Here is a 19,752-nt window from a genome sequence, read left to right as displayed (position 1 = left end):
AAAATTTATTTAAAAACAAAACCTAAAACCCATCTCCCATTTGATAGGCATACGGTGTGTCCGTTGGCAAGCTCTATGCCAGGTCATGAATATAGTCTTGACGAGACACCAGGGCCCCCTTCTTCCATGGGGTAGGGGCTTTGTCCCAACCCCCAGCCCCCCAAAAGGAGCTCCCTCCAGACTAGGCTGACCCTTAGTGCAATCCGGCCCTTTTTGGAAGCTCCCTTCCCAGGCAGGACCGGCGGAGGGACGCAGGCCCCGCCGGGACGTCCCTTCGGAGAGGCCTTGGGGTGGGGGTCTCTGACTTTGCGCTTTGTTTCCGCAGGTCTGCCAGAAAGGCAAAATGCACATCTTCAAATACCTCAACGTCCAGGCCTGCGGCAAAGGCAGGCCGGACCTGGCCGAGCTGGCCCACCAGGGACGCCCCAGCGGTTTCGGCACGTGGTAAGAGGCCCCCCCGAGGCTGCTCCCCTTCCCCGTGGAAGGGGCTGTCGGAGGCTCCGGTCAGAGGGAAGGGCCTTGGGTGAAGGAAGAAGTTGGCCGGAGCCTCATCCTTGCTCTTTCAGCCTCCCGGATGATTTCTACCCGGCCCGGCAACACGGCGGCCTCGACTCGGGCTTCCACAGCGTGGACAGCGGCAGCAAGCGGTGGTCAGGCAACGAGGTATTACCGCGGCGGGCCGAAGGGCTCGGCCCTTTTCCCCGGGGTGGTGGTGGTGGGCTGCCGGAAAGAGACCTTCGGTTTGGTCCTGACTCTATGTGTGTGGGTGGTGGCCCCGACACCCTCTCTCTTGCTCAGTCCACCGACGAGTTCTCCGACCTCTCCTTCCGCATCGCCGAGTTGGCCCGCGACCCCAAGCAGCTGAGGGAGAAGCGCGGCGGGGCAGGTGAGCGCAGAAATTGGGCAGGGGAGGAGGTTGCGTGGGCCGCCGGCATTGCCGTCGTCGCCCCGGAGGCGCGGCGTCCGGAGCCCGGCTCACCCTCTCCGTCCCGTCCCCCACCCCGTCCCAGGCGATGCCGGCGAACTGGAGCAGATTGACTACATCGACAGCAGCGTCAACGGGGAGGAGGAGGAAGAGGAGGAGGAGGAAGAGGAGGATCCGTTGGGGGAGGAAGAGGCGACGGGGGGCCCTCTGGCTGGGAGGGCCGGCAAGGCGTGGACGGTGCCCCACGAGGTAAGGCACAGCCGTCGGCTATGCCAAGGAATAGACCCCCAAAAACTCAGAGGCAAGAAGATTCCCTCAAAGAACCACTTTATGGGATATATATGTATCTCAGGGGGCCTTCCATCTTGGCAAGTTTAAGACCGGTGGACTTCCAACTGTCCCAGAATTCCTGAGCTAACCTGACTGGGGGAGGAGGAATTCTGGGAGTTGGAGTCCACCAGTCTTAAAAGCAGTCAAGTTGGAAGACCCCTGATTGATCTATCTATCTATCTATCTATCTATCTACCTATTTATCTATCATCTACCTATCTATCATCTGCCTACCTACCTATCATCTATCTATCTATCTATCTATCTATCTATCTATCTATCTATCTATCGTTATCTATCTATCTCTATCAATCATTTACAGCATCTGTTTATCTAATCTATCTATCTATCTATCTATCATCTATCTCAATCTATCATCTATCATCTGTCTATATCTATCTATCATCTATCTCTATCAATCATTTACAGTATCTGTCTATCTAATCTATCTATCTATCTATCTATCTATCTTATGCATCTATCTTATCTATCGCTATCTATCTATCTCTCAATCATTTACAGCATCTATCTAATCTATCTATCTGTCTATCTTATCTATCTATCTATCGTTATCTATCTATCTCTATCAATCATTTACAGCATCTGTCTATCTAATCTATCTATCTATCTATCTATCTATCTATCTATCTATCTATCTTATGCATCTATCTTATCTATCGCTATCTATCTATCTCTCAATCATTTACAGCATCTATCTAATCTATCTATCTGTCTATCTTATCTATCTATCTATCGTTATCTATCTATCTCTATCAATCATTTACAGCATCTGTCTATCTAATCTATCTATCTATCTATCTATCTATCTATCTATCTAATCTATCTTATCTATCATCTATCTCAATCTATCATTTATCATCTGTATCTATCTATCTATCTATCTATCTATCTATCTATCTATCATCTATCTCTATCAATCATTTACAGCATCTGTCTATCTAATCTATCTATCTATTTATCTAATCTATCATCTATCATCTATCTCAGGGCTCTTCCAACTTGGCAAGTTTAAGACCGGTGGACTTCCAACTGTCCCAGAATTCCTGAGCTAACCTGACTGGGGGAGGAGGAATTCTGGGAGTTGGAGTCCACCAGTCTTAAAAGCAGTCAAGTTGGAAGACCCCTGATTGATCTATCTATCTATCTATCTATCTATCTATCTATCTATCTATCTATCTACCTATTTATCTATCATCTACCTATCTATCATCTGCCTACCTACCTATCATCTATCTATCTATCTATCTATCTATCTATCTATCTATCTATCGTTATCTATCTATCTCTATCAATCATTTACAGCATCTGTTTATCTAATCTATCTATCTATCTATCTATCTATCATCTATCTCAATCTATCATCTATCATCTGTCTATATCTATCTATCTAATCTATCTTATCTATCATCTATCTCAATCTATCATCTATCATCTGTCTATATCTATCTATCTATCATCTATCTCTATCAATCATTTATAGTATCTGTCTATCTAATCTATCTATCTATCTATCTATCTATCTATCTATCTATCTATCTATCTATCTATCTTATGCATCTATCTTATCTATCGCTATCTATCTATCTCTCAATCATTTACAGCATCTATCTAATCTATCTATCTGTCTATCTTATCTATCTATCTATCGTTATCTATCTATCTCTATCAATCATTTACAGCATCTGTCTATCTAATCTATCTATGTATTTATCTAATCTATCATCTATCATCTATCTCAGGGCTCTTCCAACTTGGCAAGTTTAAGACCGGTGGACTTCCAACTGTCCCAGAATTCCTGAGCTAACCTGACTGGGGGAGGAGGAATTCTGGGAGTTGGAGTCCACCAGTCTTAAAAGCAGTCAAGTTGGAAGACCCCTGATTGATCTATCTATCTATCTATCTATCTATCTATCTATCTATCTATCTCTCTATCTATCCCTGTCTATCATCTACCTATCTATCATCTGCCTACCTACCTATCATCTATCTATCTATCTATCTATCTATCTGTTATCTATCTATCTCTATCAATCATTTACAGCATCTGTTTATCTAATCTATCTATCTATCTATCTATCTATCTATCTATCTATCTATCATCTATCTCAATCTATCATCTATCATCTGTCTATATCTATCTATCTATCTAATCTATCTTATCTATCTATCATCTATCTCAATCTATCATCTATCATCTGTCTATATCTATCTATCTATCATCTATCTCTATCAATCATTTACAGTATCTGTCTATCTAATCTATCTATCTATCTATCTATCTATCTATCTATCTTATGCATCTATCTTATCTATCGCTATCTATCTATCTCTCAATCATTTTACAGCATCTATCTAATCTATCTATCTGTCTATCTTATCTATCTATCTATGGGTTTATCTATCTATCTCTATCAATCATTTACAGCATCTGTCTATCTAATCTATCTATCTATCTATCTATCTATCTATCTTATGCATCTATCTTATCTATCGCTATCTATCTATCTCTCAATCATTTACAGCATCTATCTAATCTATCTATCTGTCTATCTTATCTATCTATCTATCGTTATCTATCTATCTCTATCAATCATTTACAGCATCTGTCTATCTAATCTATCTATCTATCTATCTATCTATCTAATCTATCTTATCTATCATCTATCTCAATCTATCATTTATCATCTCTATCTATCTATCTATCTATCTATCTATCTATCTATCTATCTATCTATCATCTATCTCTATCAATCATTTACAGCATCTGTCTATCTAATCTATCTATTTATCTAATCTATCATCTATCATCTATCTCAGGGCTCTTCCAACTTGTGAAGTTTAAGACCGGTGGACTTCCAACTGTCCCAGGAATTCCTGAGCTAACCTGACTGGGGAGGAGGAATTACGGGAGTTGGAGTCCACCAGTCTTAAAAAGCAGTCAAGTTGGAAGACCCAATTGATCTATCTATCTATCTATCTATCTATCTACCTATTTATCTATCATCTACCTATCTATCATCTGCCTACCTACCTATCATCTATCTATCTATCTATCTATCTATCTATCGTTATCTATCTATCTCTATCAATCATTTACAGCATCTGTTTATCTAATCTATCTATCTATCTATCTATCTATCTATCTATCTATCTATCATCTATCTCAATCTATCATCTATCATCTGTCTATATCTATCTATCTATCTATCTAATCTATCTTATCTATCTATCATCTATCTCAATCTATCATCTATCATCTGTCTATATCTATCTATCTATCATCTATCTCTATCAATCATTTACAGTATCTGTCTATCTAATCTATCTATCTATCTATCTATCTATCTATCTATCTATCTATCTATCTATCTTATGCATCTATCTTATCTATCGCTATCTATCTATCTCTCAATCATTTACAGCATCTATCTAATCTATCTATCTGTCTATCTAATCTATCTATGTATTTATCTAATCTATCATCTATCATCTATCTCAGGGCTCTTCCAACTTGGCAAGTTTAAGACCGGTGGACTTCCAACTGTCCCAGAATTCCTGAGCTAACCTGACTGGGGGAGGAGGAATTCTGGGAGTTGGAGTCCACCAGTCTTAAAAGCAGTCAAGTTGGAAGACCCCTGATTATCTATCTATCTATCTATCTATCTATCTATCTATCTATCTATCTACCTACCTATCTATCATCTACCTGTCTATCTATCTATCCATCCATTCATCAATCTATCTATCTATCTATCTATCTATCTATCTATCTATCTATCTATCTATCTATCTATCTATCTATCTATCTCTATCAATCATTTACAGCATCTGTTTATCTAATCTATCTATCTATCTATCTATCTATCTATCATCTATCTCAATCTATCATCTATCATCTGTCTATATCTATCTATCTATCTAATCTATCTTATCTATCTATCATCTATCTCAATCTATCATCTATCATCTGTCTATATCTATCTATCTATCATCTATCTCTATCAATCATTTACAGTATCTGTCTATCTAATCTATCTATCTATCTATCTATCTATCTATCTATCTATCTTATGCATCTATCTTATCTATCGCTATCTATCTATCTCTCAATCATTTACAGCATCTATCTAATCTATCTATCTGTCTATCTTATCTATCTATCTATCGTTATCTATCTATCTCTATCAATCATTTACAGCATCTGTCTATCTAATCTATCTATCTATCTATCTATCTATCTATCTATCTAATCTATCTTATCTATCATCTATCTCAATCTATCATTTATCATCTGTCTCTATCTATCTATCTATCTATCTATCTATCTATCTATCTATCTATCTATCATCTATCTCTATCAATCATTTACAGCATCTGTCTATCTAATCTATCTATCTATTTATCTAATCTATCATCTATCATCTATCTCAGGGCTCTTCCAACTTGGCAAGTTTAAGACCGGCGGACTTCCAACTGTCCCAGAATCCCTGAGCTGACCTGACTGGAGGAGGAGGAATTCTGGGAGTCGGAGTCCACAAGCTGCCACGTTTGAAGGCCCCTGGGATCTATCTATCTATCTATCTATCTATCTATCTATCTATCTATCTATCTATCTATCTATCTATCATGTTGGCAGAGATCTGGGGAAAGCCAACTCGGAGGGCTTTAGGTTTCCTCACCTTAATTCAACGTCAGAAGTCAAGTCACTCTCGTCAAAAACCATCCGTCCCATGGCCCAATCACGGCGCCGTCTGGTTGCCTCGGGGACATCCCTCCGCCTTCCTCCCACCCCGCGTGAGCCGGTCCTTGGTTCCCAAGGCCAAGTATTGGCTTTCGGCTAGAGAATCCCAGCCGCTTTCTCCAGTGGCCCCCCTGCCCCGCCCCGCCCTCCCTCTCCTCCCCCCCCTCCCCGAAGCGCCCAAGATGGCTCCCGGTCAGGTCAGCTGACTCCCCTGTGCCCCATTTTCCATAGGAGCCCCCGAAATCCGCCCGGATCGCTTCCCAGAGAACGGGCACTGCAGAGCCAGGGCTGACGGCCGGCAGGTAGCAGGCGCTTCCTGGCCTGGAGGCCTGCAGGAATTGGGGCGCTTTAGGGTCTCCACACCGCCCGGTTGCGGCGAAGGCCTCGCCCCGTGGACTTGGACCCTTCCTTCCCCCGGTTTTTTTTAGGGGCACCTCGCCAGGCCGGAGTTCTCAACCGAGGAGCGTCGCCGTCCCGAGCTCCTCCAGTTGTGGCAGGAAAGGGAGCGTCAGCAACAGCACCACCAGCGGTGGGCGCCGGGGCCCGAGAGGCCAGACAGGTGGGCGACCTCGGCTCCCGGCAGCGGCTGGCGGAGTGGGTCCTGACCCCCCACCCCGTCTCCGAGCTTCCCCCCGTCCCCGGTGGCTGGCATCCTCCCCAGGGCTCGGCGGGCACACACCGGGGTCCTCCGCCCGCCGTTTCTCCGCAGCCGGGGTGGGGGGCGTGGCTTAGGGGTGGGCGTGGCCCAGGGGTGGGGGCATGGCTTAGGGGGTGCGCGTGGCCTGAGGGAGTAAGTGGGACCGGCCGGACCACGGCTAGGGGTCCTGGGATCGGCTGGGCTGAGCTCAACATCCCTCCCATCGAGGCAGGCATTCTCCTGGCCTCTTGCGCCTGTGGGGACGCCGCAAGCCGTCGTCGTAAGTGTGAAAAAGGTCATAAATCGCTTTTTCACCCCGTGGCGTTGTAACTTGGAACAGTCCCTCCACGCCAGCCAGGGGTGGGGGCGAAGGCTCACGGAGGCGTCGCACAGACAGGAAGTCGAGGTTCCATGCCAGAACGTCATCCGGGCTGAAAGGAGAGTGGAGATTGCCTTGTAAGCAGCATGCCAGACTGTTGCCTTCCCGACAGGATTAGCCCTGCAAATTTCTTCCCCCAAAAAAAGCGTTTCTCCCGGGCAGCTCAGGCGAACAGCCGGTTTTTTAGTAAGCGAGGGGCGAACTTGTAGAATCCCCCCACCCCAGCGTGGGTCCACCCCCACCCCCCCACCCCATTGAGTGGGGGTGTGGCCTCCACTTCTCCTCCTGAGGGCGCCGCTTCTTGCTTCCACAGTGCCGGCCACCTGGCGAGAGAAGGGCAGCGGCCTCCCAGGCGAAGCAGGCCAGCCAGGTAGGCACGGCCGCGTGCCCCTGCCCCCACCCCGCCACCCCTCCCTCCCTCTGGGGAGAGGAGGGAATCCTTTGTTTTGGGGGCGTGTTTGGGGGCCTGTGGGAATGGGGTCCGGCCGAGGAGGGCGGGGCAGGGAGGGGATGAGGGGGGCGGCCGCCCGGCAGGGTGCTATCATTGGGCTGGCTCGGCAGAAAGCCTCCCCTCTCCCCCCGCCCGAATGGGCGCTGGACCCTCACTTCTTCCTCCCTCCTCCTCCTCCTCCTCCTCCTCTCCTCCTCCTCCTCCTCCGTCTGCAGAGGCGCCGAACCGCCGGCTGGTTCCCCCGGCACAGTCCACGCGTCTTCTGCGCAGGTAGGTGCTCCCCGTCCCCTCCCCACTCAGAAGGGAAGCCGGGAGGGGAGGGAGGAGGAGGGGGGTTTCACTGAGGGAGGGGAGGGCTCCCGGCCTCCGAGGGCCCGCCCAGCTGCTTTTGGGGTGGGAGGGCCTTAGGTGGGAAAGGAGGAGGCGGGCGGGAGCCGTTGGGTGTCAACACCCCCTCCCCGTGTCGTCGTCGTCCTCCTCCTCCATGCGCCCGCCTGACGGCGCCTTGGCTTTCTCGCGAAGCTTCCCTTCGGCGTTGGGGAGGATCGGCCCCATCCAGGGGCCTCGTCTTTTCGGCCTTCCTTTCCTTCCTCTCTTTCTTCCTTCCTTCCTTTCCTTCCTTCCCTTCCTTCCTTACTTCCCTTCCATCCTTCCTTCCATCCTTCCTTCCCTTCCTTCCTTCCTACTTCCCTTCCTTCCTTCCCTTCCTTCCTTCTTTTCCTTCATACTTCCTTCCTTCCATCCTTCCTTCCTTCCCTTCCTTCCTTCCTTCCTTTCCTTCCATCCTTCCTTCCCTTCCTTCCTTCCTTCACTTCCTTCCTTTTTTTTCCTTCCCTACTTCCCTTCCTTCCTTCCTTTCCTTCCATCTTTCCTTCCTTTCCTTCCTTCCTTTTTCCTTCCTTGCTCCCTTTCTTTCTTTCTTTCTTTCTTTCTTTCTTTCTTTCTTTCTTTCTTTCTTTTTGTTCTTTTTTCCTTCCATCTTTCCTTCCTTCCTTCCCTCCCTCCCTTCCTTCTTTCCTTCCTTCCTCCTTCCTTCCTTTCCTTCCATCCTTCCTTCCTTCCTTTTTTCCTTCCTTCCCTCCCTCCCTTTCTTCCTTCCCTCCCTTCCTTTCTTCCTTCCCTACTTCCCTTCCTTCCTTCCTTTCCTTCCATCTTTCCTTCCTTTCCTTCCTTCCTTTTTTTCCTTCCTTGCCTCCCTTTCTTTCTTTCTTTCTTTCTTTCTTTCTTTCTTTCTTTCTTTTGTTCTTTTTCCTTCCATCTTTCCTTCCTTCCTTCCCTCCCTCCCTTCCTTCCATCTTTCCTTCCTTTCCTTCCTTCCTTCCTTCCTTCCTTCCTTCCTTCCTTCCTTTTTCCTTCCTTGCCTCCTTTCTTTCTTTCTTTCTTTCTTCCTTCCTTTCTTTCTTTCTTTCTTTCTTTCTTTTGTTCTTTTTCCTTCCATCTTTCCTTCCTTCCTTCCCTCCCTCCCTTCCTTCTTTCCTTCCTTCCTTCCATCCTTCCTTCCCTTCCTTCCTTCCCTACTTCCTTCCTTCCTTCCCTACCTTCCTTCTTTTCCTTCCATACTTCCTTCCTTCCATCCTTCCTTCCTTCCTTCCTTCCTTCCTTCCTTCCTTTCCTTCCATCCTTCCTTCCTTCCTTCCTTCCTTCACTTCCTTCGCTTTTCCTTCCCTACTTCCCTTCCTTCCTTCCTTCCCTTCCATCTTTCCTTCCTTTCCTTCCTTCCTTCCTTCCTTCCTTCCTTCCTTTTTCCTTCCTTGCCTCCCTTTCTTTCTTTCTTTCTTCCTTCCTTCCTTCCTTTCTTTCTTTCTTTCTTTCTTTCTTTCTTTCTTTCTTTCTTTCTTTCTTTCTTTTGTTCTTTTTCCTTCCATCTTTCCTTCCTTCCTTCCCTCCCTCCTTCCTTCTTTCCTTCCTTCCTTCCTTCCTTCCTTTTTCCTTCCTTGCCTCCCTTTCTTTCTTTCTTTCTTTCTTTCGTTCTTTTTCCTTCCATCTTTCCTTCCTTCCTTCCCTCCCTCCCTTTCTTCCATCTTTCCTTCCCTTCCTCCCTTCCTTCCTTTCCTGCCATCCTTCCTTCCTTCCTTTCCTTCCTTCCTTCCTTCCTTCCTTCCTTCCTTCCTTCCTTCCTTCCTTCCTTCCTTCCTTCCTTTTCTTCCATCGTTCCTTCCTTCCTTCCTTCTTTCCTTCCTTCCCTCCCTTCCTTTCTTCCTTCCCTTCCTTCCTTCCTTCCTTTCCTTCCATCCTTCCTTCCTTCCTTCCTTCCTTCCTTCCTTCCTTCCTTCCTTCCTTCCTTCCTTTTTCCTTCCTTCCTCTCCCTTTCTTCCTTCCCTCCCTTCCTCTTTCTTTCTTTCTTTCTTTCTTTCTTTCTTTCTTTCTTTCTTTCTTTCTTTCTTTCTTTCTTTCTCCTTCCATCTTTCCTTCCTTCCTTCCCTCCTCCTTCCTTCCTTCCCTCCCTCCCTCCTCTCCCTCCAAGCCAACGCTGCCCGCTGAGTCTTCCCAGGCAGGCCCCCTCCCTCCCTCCACCGCTTTCCCTTCTCTCCAGGCGCCCGGCGCGTGGCCCGTGGGCCCTTTTTACCCGCCCCCCCCACAAATTCAGTGGGAGGATTCTCCTCCCTCCCTCCCTCCCTTTTAGGGAAGGAACACGGGGTGGGGGGGCAGAGGGGCCCCAAAGAAGGACTTTTCCCGCCGGGCAATGCCCGCTGCCTCGCCTCTCCCGCTCCGTTTCCTCCCCCCCTCCACGACTCTTCTTCCTCTTCGCTCTTTCTCCTTCCTTTCTTTTGAGTTTAATCATAGATCCTGGGTTTTTCTTTTGGGGGGTGGGCCGGGTTGCCTCTTGTGTGCCCACCCAGAAGGGGCTCGATGAGTAAATCAAGACCCCGTGGCCTCCGCGCCCGCCTACTACGGGGTGGTGCGTGAGGTGCGTGGACACACCGTTGGGGGAGGAGGAGGAGGGGGGGGAACGACTGGCCGCCAGGGTCCTGTGTGAGAATCTGGCCAATTTTGACACCCCTCCCCCCCACCCCCTCTTGTCCCCATCCAGGCCCTCTGCCCAGCCAGGGTTCCACGGCGCTCAGCCCTGCTCCCTCCCGCGATGCCAGTTTGGTCCAGCGGCCCTGCAGTTTCCTCTTCCGCTCTTCCTCTCAAAAGAGCAGCCAGCGGAGTTGGGGTGAGGGTTCGAGAGCGGCCCCCCCAAAAAGACTCTTCCCCCCCCAACCCCCAGGCCTGCTCCGGAGGGGGGGAGGTGTCTGGGTCCCCATTGCAAGAAGGCGGACATTGACACACACACCCGGAAAAGTAGCCCGATTGCCCCGGGCCAAAGCGGGAGCCGGAAGGGTCCAGGCGCCGGTTTGAGACGGGGCTGGCACACCCTTCCCATAATGCACTGGGGAGGGAGGGAGGAAGAGGAAGAGGATGGCGGGTGGGGGGCAAATGGAGACGGGGGGACACTCCCCGGAAGACGGCCCGCCACCCCACCCCGTCCCCCCCACGTCGTCTCCCGAGCAGCCGATCTTCCCCGCCTCCCGCTGGCCGGAGACAACGGGGAGGTGCCCCCAGCCCAAGGAGCGTTTGTGGGCTCCCCTGAGCGCCGCCAAACGCTCCTTTTGCAGATTCCCCGTCCGCTGAGCACAGCAGCCCCGCGACGTCCCGGGCGGGATGCCAGGCGCCGGACGAGAAGGAGCTGCTCGGCCAAGTGCGGAAGGTGAGAGGCGGGCGGGTTGGGATCTCGGCACAGGTCGGGGTGTGCCCGAGAGGGAGGGGAAGGGGAAGGAGCCGGCGCCGACGCTGAGCGGGGAGGGGCGTCCTTCCTGGCAAGGCCTCTTGGACCGTCTCCTTTTCGCCTTCCTCGCCAGGCCATTGAGTCCAAACTGAAGCTGTCGCTGGGCGAGGACTTGGGCGAGGCCCTGGCAGACGGGGTCGTCCTCTGCCAGCTGGCGAACCGTCTGTGCCCGCGCGCTGTGCCCTTCATCCACGTGCCCTCGCCGGCTGTGGTGAGCCTCGCGCGCGCACGCGCTCTTCGGTGGGGTGGCGGGGGACGCCGACCCGCCTGGGGTCCCTCCCTGGCGGGAAGTTGGCGGCGTTTGCCGTCCCTTTCGCCCACTGGCGCTCTTTCCTTCCTCCTCTTGCCGCAGCCGAAGCTGAACGCCGCCCAAAGCCGCAAGAATCTCCAGAGCTTCCTGGCCGCCTGCCGCCGGCTGGGCGTCCCCGAGGTGAGGCTGGGCACGGCGGGCGCGGGGGCTGCGTCCGGGGCCTGCTCTTTCCCGCTTCCCGCCCGTCCTCGTCGCCGCTCCCGGCTGGTGTTTCCGTCTTCTCTTTAACGTTGACCTGCTTGTCTCTGTCTGTGTTCTCTCACCTGCCTCAGGTGTCTCTCTGTGGCGGCCCCGAGATTGCCCTCCTCCTCCAAGGCCACCTCCGCGGCTTCCTCGGCCTGCTGGAGGCCCTGCTGCCGCTGCTGCGCCGGCGGCGGGTCGCCCTTCTCGGCCCACCTCGCCGGCTTTGGCGTCTTCTATGCCTGCGTCATGTTGCTGTTGTACTTTGCCTATTGCCAGCTGTGTGGCTTCTTCTGCTGCTACTGTTGCTGAAGCGCTCGGATGGCGGCCGACACCTGACGCCAGGAGCGCCCGGCTCCCTGGAGCCCCCCGCGTTCAGCCGGCGGGGTCCCCGACGGAGACGCCGGCGCCCTCCTGCCTCACCGTGTTTTTTTTGCAAAACTAGCGTCCCGGCTCCGCTCCCCCAAAAAGGCCTCCGTCCGTCGACGGGCGGCCAAGCGGGGTGGCGGGCCGACTCTGAGGGCTCCTTTTTACTCCCAAGTCAGCGGCCGTTGGGGACCCTCTTCCGCCAGCCCGCTCCGTGCCTTCGTCCCCGCGTGGCGGCTTTCTCTGCCCAAGTGCCTCACAGCCTCCTTTCGTCCCGGCCGGCATCCGTCGGGTGCAAAGGGGCCCAACCCTAGTTGACCCAAGCTTTGTCTTCGGAGCACGGGGAGCCTTTGCCGGCTGGGGCGAGGAAGCGGCCTCGAGCCGCGGCGGGCTTGTTTGCACTCTGAAAAAAAAAAGGGGGCCGCGTGCCGTTTCCATGGCTGTGGGGCCAACGCAGTCGGCGGCCAGCCTGGGACCCCTTCCTCCGTCGGAGGCCGGAGGAGGGCAGGAGGAAGGCCACTCCATGTGCCCCGTCCCGCAACCCCTCAGCCTGCCTTTGGAGGCTGGAGAAGGAGCCAGTGGGACTGGAAATGCCTTAATGGGAGGAACTGGTTCCCCTTCCGTGAAATCACGCTCCCCACCTGCTGCCTTAAATATCTTATATATATTTTGTAACCCCCGCACACACACACCCCTCGCAAACGCAGACACGTTAGATAGACACACATACACATATATTTCTGAGGTTCTCATGGTGTTGTATGTGGATCTTTGGTTATTTGGGTTTTCTCCCACGTAGAATTGGAAGTATCTGGCGTTTTACGAAATCTCGTTCGTCATCTTCAGGCTTGTGTCTTCGGCTCTGTGCTTCTCAGAGTGAGGGCTTCTCTGAGAAGCACAGAGCTGAAGACACAAGCCGAAGATGATGAACAGACTTCATCGAACGTCGCCTAGATACTTCAATCTCTGTGAGGAGAAAACCCGAATATCAAAGATCCACATACATATATATATATATATATTTGGAGATTCAGGCTCTTCTGGGAGATTGGGGGAGATTTGCGTGCGTGTGTGTGTGTGTTTTGAACCACTTTGTACCATATTGTAAATATTTGGTCCTTTTATTTATCGTCTTCCTCCCCTCCGTGGGAAGGAACGACCCGTCAAGGGTTGCAGCTGCTTCCTCTTCCTCACCTCTGGAAATGTGTCTCCCCCTCCCTCCCCACCTCGTGTATTTGCCGAAAAACGACCCCCAAAAAGAGACAAAAAAAAAAGATATTTTTTTTTCCCAAGCAAAACCGCTGCCTCGTCTCGCTTTCTTGCTCGCCGTCGGCTTTCCCCGGGTGGAGGGGGGGCAACTGAGGTAGCCTTTGGGGACCCCGCTCCCCCTTTTTTAAATTTGTGTGTTTTATGTTTTTTTTATTTGTATTTGTTTTTTGAAAAATGACCAAAACAAAAAAAAGGTGTTTTTTTTTTCCCCCAAGCAGAACCGCCGCCTCGTCCCGCTTTCTTGCTCGCCGTCGGCTTTGCTAGGTCGAGGGGAAACTTGAGGGAGTCTGTGGGGGACCCCTGCCCCACTTTTTCTTTTTGTGTTTGATGTTTTATTTATTTTTATTTATTTTTTTAAAAAACGACCAAAAAGACACACACAAAAAAGATTTTTTTTTTCCAAGCAAAACCGCTGCCTCGTCTCGCTTTCTTGTCCACCGTCTCCTTCGCTAGGCCGAGGGGCAACTGAGGGAACTCCAGCCCCTTTTTTTTATTTTTGTGTTTTATGTCTGTTTATTTATTTGTAATTTTTTTTTAAAAACCGCCAAAAAAGACCAAAAAAAAAGATTTCTTTTTCCAAGCAGAACCACTGCCTCGTATCTCACTTTCTTGCTCCCGGTTGGCTTCGCCAAGCTGAGGGGGCAACTGAGGGAGCCTGAGGGGGACTCGGTCCCTTTTTTAATTTTTGTGTTTGATGTTTTTATTTATTTTTATTTATTTTTTAAAAAGCGACCCAAAAAACAAAAAAATGAGTTTTTGTCCAAGTAAAACCACCTCCTCCTCTCGCTTTCTTGCCTGCTGAGGGAGCAACTGAGGGAACCTGTGGGGACTCCGGTCCCTTTTTTATTTTTGTGTTTGATGTTTTTATTTATTTTTATTTATTTTTTTAAAACGACCCAAAAAACAAAAAAATGAGGTTTTTGTCCAAGTAAAACCACCTCCTCGTCTCGCTTTCTTGCTCGCCATCGGCTTCCCCAGGCGGACTGAGGGTGCCTGTGAGGGACCCCTGCCCCCTTTTTTAATTTTTGCGTTTGATGTTTTTTTTATTTGTATTTATTTTTTTAAAAATGACCAAAACAAAAAAGGTGTTTATTTCGTCTTGCTTTCTTGCCTGACGTCGGCTTCGCTAGGCCGAGGGGCAACTGAGGAGTCTGTGGGGGGACCCCCTGCCCCCTTTTTAAATTTCCGTCTTTGATGTTTTTTTATTTATTTTTTGTTTTTATTTATTTATATTTATTTATTTAAAAACGACCAAAAAAAAAAGGTTTTTTTCCCAAGCAAAACCGCTGCCTCGTCTCTCTTTCTTGCTCGCTGATGGCTTCCCGGGCCGAGGGGGCAACTGAGGAGCCGAGGGGACTCCGGTCCCTTTTTTTTTAATTTTTGTGTTTTATGCTTTATTTATTTTTTAAAAAACGACCAAAAAAAACAAAAAAAATGAGTTTTTTCCCCAAGCAAACCGCCGCCTCGTCTCGCTTTCTAGCTCGTGGTTGGCTTTCCCAGGCGGACTGAGGGAGCCTGTGAGGGACCCCGCCCTTTTTATTTTTGTGTTTTTTTATTTATTTTTATTTATTTTTCAAAAACGACCTAAAATACACAAAAAAGGTGTTTTTTTTCCAAGAAAAACCACCGCTTCGTCTCGCTTTCTTGCCCGCTGAGGGAGCAACTGAGGGAACCTGTGGGGGACCCCCGCCCCCTTTTATTTCTGTGTTTGATGTTTATTCTTTTATTTATTTTTGTGTTTTATGTTTATTTTTTAAAAAATGACCAAAAAAAAGGATATATTTTTTCCCCCCAAGCAGAACCGCCGCCTCGTCTCGCTTTCTTGCTCGCTGTCGGCTTCCCCGGGCGGAGGCGGAGGGGAGGACATCTGAGGAGACCCTGAAGGGGACTCCGGCCCACTGACAGCCTTTTCCGCCTCCCTTTCCCTTCCCTTCCCTTCCCCAGGCCGAGCTCTGCTTCTCCCGCGGCCTGGACGACGAGGACCTGCCCCGCCTGGCCGCGCTGCTGTTGCTGCCGCCGTCGCCGCCGCCGGCCACCGACCGGAGGGGCGGCGAGGCCTAGTTGTGCCGAGAGGGTGGGGGAGCGGGGGAGGGAGGGAGGGGGAGGAAGGCAGCGCGAGGCACGCCGGGAAAGGAAAGGGGCGTCTCTATCTTCCGGCGCGGTGAGAGAGAGAGAGAGAGAGAGAGAGAGAGAGAGAGAGAAAAAGCAGCGCGGAGCACGCCGGGAAAGGAAAGGGGCGCCTCGCTTCCGGTGCGGAGAGAGAGGAGCAGCGCGGGGCACGCCGGGAAAGGAAAGGGCGCCTCTCTTCCGGCGCGGTGAGAGAGAGAGAGAGAGAGCAGCGGCGCGGGGCACGCCGGGAAGGAAAGGGCGCCTCTCTCTTCCGGCGCGGTGAGAGAGAGAGAGAGAGAGAGAGCAGCAGCGCGGGGCACGCCGGGAAAGGAAAGGGCGTTTCTCTCTCCCGGTGTGAGAGAGAGAGAGAGAGAGAGGAGCAGCGCGGGGCACGCCGGGAAAGGAAAGGGGCGCCTCTCTTCCGGCGCGGTGAGTGAGAGAGAGAGAGAGAGAGAGAGAGAGCAGCAGCGCGGGGCACGCCGGGAAAGGAAAGGGGCGTCTCTCTTCCGGCGCGGAGAGAGAGAGAGAGAGAGAGAGAGAGCAGCAGCGCGGGGCACGCCGGGAAAGGAAAGGGGCGTTTCTCTCTTCCGGTGTGAGAGAGAGAGAGAGAGAGAGAGAGAGAGAGAGGAGCGCGCGGGCACGCCGGGAAAGGAAAGGGGCGTGTCTCTCTTTCTCTCTTCCGGCGCGGTGACGTCACGCGGCGGCGCCGAGGGCGGAGGCGGACAAGATGGCGGACCTGCTGGGCTCCATCCTGAGCGCCATGGAGCCCCCGCCCGGGCTGGACGACCGCGAAGCCCGGCGGGCCCGGAGGTGGGTGAGGGAGGGGACGGCGGGGACGGCGGGGAGGGGAAGGGCTCCGGGGGAGGGGAGGGGGAAACCCCCGCCGCCGCAGCTGAGCCTCTCTCTGTGTGTCCCCCCGGCAGAGCAGAGCGCGCAGCTGCGGACGCTGCAGGAGCAGGACAAGCGCCAGAAGGTCGCCTTCCGCAAGAGGGTCCGTCTCCGTCTCTCTCTCTCCCTTCCCCCTCCCTGGGGGAGGGCGAGGAGGGTGGGGGGGTCACGCCAACGGCTTGCCGGCGGGGGGCTCTGACGCTTCCCTCCCCCTTCTCTCCCTTCTCCTCTCCCCTCTCCCCCCCAGATGGAGCGGGAGGTCTCGGCCTTCCTGCAGGAGAGCGCCGAGCCCCGGCGCCGCTTCCGGCCCATGAGCAAGATCGAGCGGACCATCCTGTGAGTGGTTGAAGGGGGGAGGGAGGGAGGGAGGGGAAGGGGAGGGGCGCTGGATGGGGAGGGGAATGGGGGCACCCTGGGTGATCCTTTCCTCCCTCTCCTAGGACGATTCTGGCGTTGAAGGGGAGGGGAGGGGGGACACGGGTGATCCCCCTCCCTCCTTCCTCCCTCTCCTAGGCGTTGAGTGAGAGGGGAGGGGGCCACCCTGGGTGATCCTTTCCCTTCCTCCTCCCCTTCCTCTCCTAGGATGATTCTGGCGTTGAGTGGGGTGGGGGAGGGAGGGGAGGGGAGGGGAGGGGCACTGGATGGGGAGGGGAGGGGGACACGGGGTGATCCCTTCCTCCCTCCTTTCCTCCCTCTCCTAGGCGTTGAGTGGGGGGGAGGGGAGGAGGCGCAGGGAGGGGGCACCCTGGGTGATCCCTTCCCCTCCTCCTCTTTCCTCCTCCCTCCCTCCCTCCACTCCCCCCATGCCTCTGCATCCTGATTGGTGGGGTGGGAGCGGGGGAGGGAAAGGGGTGCTGGGGGAAGGGGAGACATTGGCTGACCTTTTCCTTCCTTCCCTTCCTCCCCCTATGGCTCTGGGGAAGGGAGGGGCTCTGGGAGGGGAAGGGGGGCGCAGGGAGGGGGGAGGGGACATGGTGATCCCTTCCCCTCCCTCCTTTCCTCCCTCTCCTAGGCGTTGAGTGGGGGCAGGGAGGGAAGGGGAGGGGAGGGGCACTGGATTGGGAGGGGAGGGGGTGCCCTGGGTGATCTCTCCTTCCTTCCTCCCTCCCTTCCTCCCTCCCTCCACCCCCCATGGCTCTGGCATCCTGATTGGGGGAGGGAGGAGGGGAAAGGGGAGGGGCGCTTCGATGGGGAGGGGGCACTGGCTGATGCCCCCCTCCTTCCCTCCCTCTCCCGGGACAGCTCTGGCATGGAGGGGAGAGGGGAGTGCTGGGGGAGGGGAGACATTGGCTTGCCCTTCCCTCCTTCCTTCCCTCCCTCCCCTCTCCCACCCCCCATGGCTCTGGGGTCCTGTGAGTGGGGGGAGGAGAGAGGGAGGAGGGAGGGGCTGCTGGGAGAGAGAGGAGACCTTGGCTACCCCCTCCTCCCTCCCCTCCCTCCACCCACCCCCACAACGCTGCCATCCTGGGAAGGGGAGGAGGGGACCGAAGAGGGCGCTCTTAGGGAGGGGGAGCACGGGCTGACTCCCCTCCCCCCCTCTCTCTCCCTTCCTCTCCACCCCCTCCCCCGGGTGCAGACACGACGTGGCGGAGGTGGCCGGCCTGGCGTCCTTCTCCTTCGGCGACGACGACGACGACGCCCGCTACGTCATGCTCTTCAAGAAGGCAAGTGACCTCCCCCTTTTCCCCCTCTTCCCCTCCCCATAAAGACACCCCCGCCCCTCCCCTGACTGTCCTCCCCTCCCCCCTTCCAGGAGTTTGCCCCTGCGATGAGGAGCTGGAGGCCTACCGCCCGGGGAGGAGTGGGACCCCAAGCAGGCCGAGGAGCGGCGGAGGATGAAGGTGCGTAGTAGCTAGTAGTAGTAGTAGTAGTAGGGAGGGACGGACGGACTCCGACCGGCGTCTGAGGGGCCTCCCGCCCTCCCCCGTTTCAGGACGCAGCCCAGCGGCAGGCGGCCGAGGAGGCGCGGCGGGGCCGGGCGGAGATCACCCCGCCCAGAGACTACAAAGACAAGTACGTCCACCTGATCCACGCCGCCCAGGTGATGGAGGCCAACAAGGTCTACGGCTGCGGTGAGTGCGGGCTGGGGGGTGGGGAAGGGGAGGAGGGGCCTTCCTCCCTCCCCTCCCTCCCTCCCTCACTCTCCCCCTCCCTTTTCTCTCCCTCCCGCAGTGCCGGTGGCCAATAAGCGAGACACGCGCTCCATCGAGGAAGCCCTGAACGAGATCCGGGCCAGGGCGCCTGCGGCAGAGCGAGAGGCGGCGCTAAGAGCTCCTAGGGGGAAGGGGAGGGCTGCTTCGGGGAGGGGGGATCCAGTGGGGACTCTCCCCCTTCAAAGTCCCTAGGGGAGGGAGGGGGTATCTGTGTGTGAGTGTGATTCAATCTCCTCGTTGAGCTCTGGTGTCATGTTTGAGACCTTGGAAAGAGGAGGAGGAAGAAGAGGAGGAGGAGGAGGAAGAGTCCCCACCTGGCTTAGTTTTTTTGGGGGGGTGTCTGAACCCCCCTTCCCCAGCTTTCCCCCTCCCTAATCTCCCAAGAGGGAGGGGGTCCTTAGGCTGATCTTTGCCCTCCTGCCAGGAAGTCCTCTCCTCCCCTCCCTCTTCCCCCTCCCCCCTCCCCCTCCCCTCCGTTGTTTGGGGTTTGCACAGCTCAAGTTGGTAGGAAAGAGACCCCCATACACCCCCCCACACCCCAAAAAGTAGCCCCTTCCTTTGGGGGGCAGCAACACAGCCTGACCGCGGCTTCACTTAAGTCCGTGTGCGTGTATATATATAATATTGGGTTTTTATTCTCTCCACCCCCTTTTGCGTGTGTGTGTGTGTGTGTGTGGAAGCCAGACACCCCCAAAAAACCTGGTTGTAACCCCTGGAAATGTGGGTGGGGGGCTGGGGAAGGGTGTTATGTACCCCCAATTCCCATTAAATTCTCTTCCGGTCAAAACGCCCCCTCGTTTTGCGTCCCAATTTCTCGGTTCGGGGAAGGAGGGAGGGGGGATCCCCATTGGACCTCGGGGCGGGGTGAGCGGGGAGAGCCCGGCTTCTCCTCCTCCCCTTTTAAATTGGGGGGTGGGGAGACCGTGTAGTATGGGGGTGGGCTCTAATCGGGGTGGGTGGGATTCCCCTCCCTCTCTCCTCAAAAAAATATATATTATTTTACGCGTCGTCTCGGTTGGCCGTCGCGGAAGCCATTTTGTCAAAAATTGAATCGTCCAAACTCCTCCCCAAATTTTTTTTCCCCCACTCCAGAACCGGGTCAGAACCTTGTTGGAAGAGCAGCTCTGCCCCTCCCCCCTCTGGATTTGGGGAGGGAGGGGGTTCTCCCTCCTCTCTCTCTGCCCACGGCGGAGAGAGAAAGCGGCCCGTCGGGCTTGAGACGGA

At 53.1% G+C, this 19,752-nt stretch overlaps 2 protein-coding genes across 2 annotated transcripts in view; both read left to right on the top strand.

The window, feature by feature from the left end:
- Window positions 1–12,171, top strand: part of LOC113454230 (leucine-rich repeat and calponin homology domain-containing protein 4-like) — a 32,222-nt gene extending 20,051 nt beyond the window's left edge. The window contains 15 exon segments of the mRNA XM_087919016.1: window positions 317–444; window positions 567–663; window positions 799–886; window positions 1,011–1,174; window positions 6,249–6,311; window positions 6,446–6,576; window positions 7,347–7,404; window positions 7,702–7,754; window positions 10,516–10,522; window positions 10,524–10,641; window positions 11,084–11,175; window positions 11,327–11,464; window positions 11,606–11,683; window positions 11,836–11,934; window positions 11,936–12,171. Coding sequence (XP_087775142.1) covers window positions 317–444; window positions 567–663; window positions 799–886; window positions 1,011–1,174; window positions 6,249–6,311; window positions 6,446–6,576; window positions 7,347–7,404; window positions 7,702–7,754; window positions 10,516–10,522; window positions 10,524–10,641; window positions 11,084–11,175; window positions 11,327–11,464; window positions 11,606–11,683; window positions 11,836–11,934; window positions 11,936–12,055 — 1,434 coding nt within the window. The 3' untranslated portion in view covers window positions 12,056–12,171.
- Window positions 12,172–15,846: 3,675 nt separating this feature from the next.
- On the top strand, window positions 15,847–19,315 carry SPAG7 (sperm associated antigen 7). The gene is given in 8 exon segments (XM_087919051.1): window positions 15,847–16,294; window positions 16,409–16,478; window positions 16,623–16,711; window positions 17,952–18,043; window positions 18,132–18,164; window positions 18,167–18,216; window positions 18,309–18,447; window positions 18,548–19,315. Coding segments are annotated over 8 exon segments (726 nt in total). The 5' UTR covers window positions 15,847–16,214; the 3' UTR covers window positions 18,721–19,315.
- The last annotated feature ends 437 nt before the right edge of the window (window positions 19,316–19,752 follow it).

The sequence above is a fragment of the Pseudonaja textilis genome, unplaced genomic scaffold (assembly GCF_049901715.1).
Source record: "Pseudonaja textilis isolate UNSWEBS1 unplaced genomic scaffold, rPseTex1.2 PTEXSCF23, whole genome shotgun sequence".
In the NCBI taxonomy this organism is placed as follows: Eukaryota; Metazoa; Chordata; class Lepidosauria; order Squamata; family Elapidae; genus Pseudonaja; species Pseudonaja textilis.
Note: the sequence above shows the minus strand (reverse complement) of the source record. Positions and strands in the feature narration are given on the sequence as shown.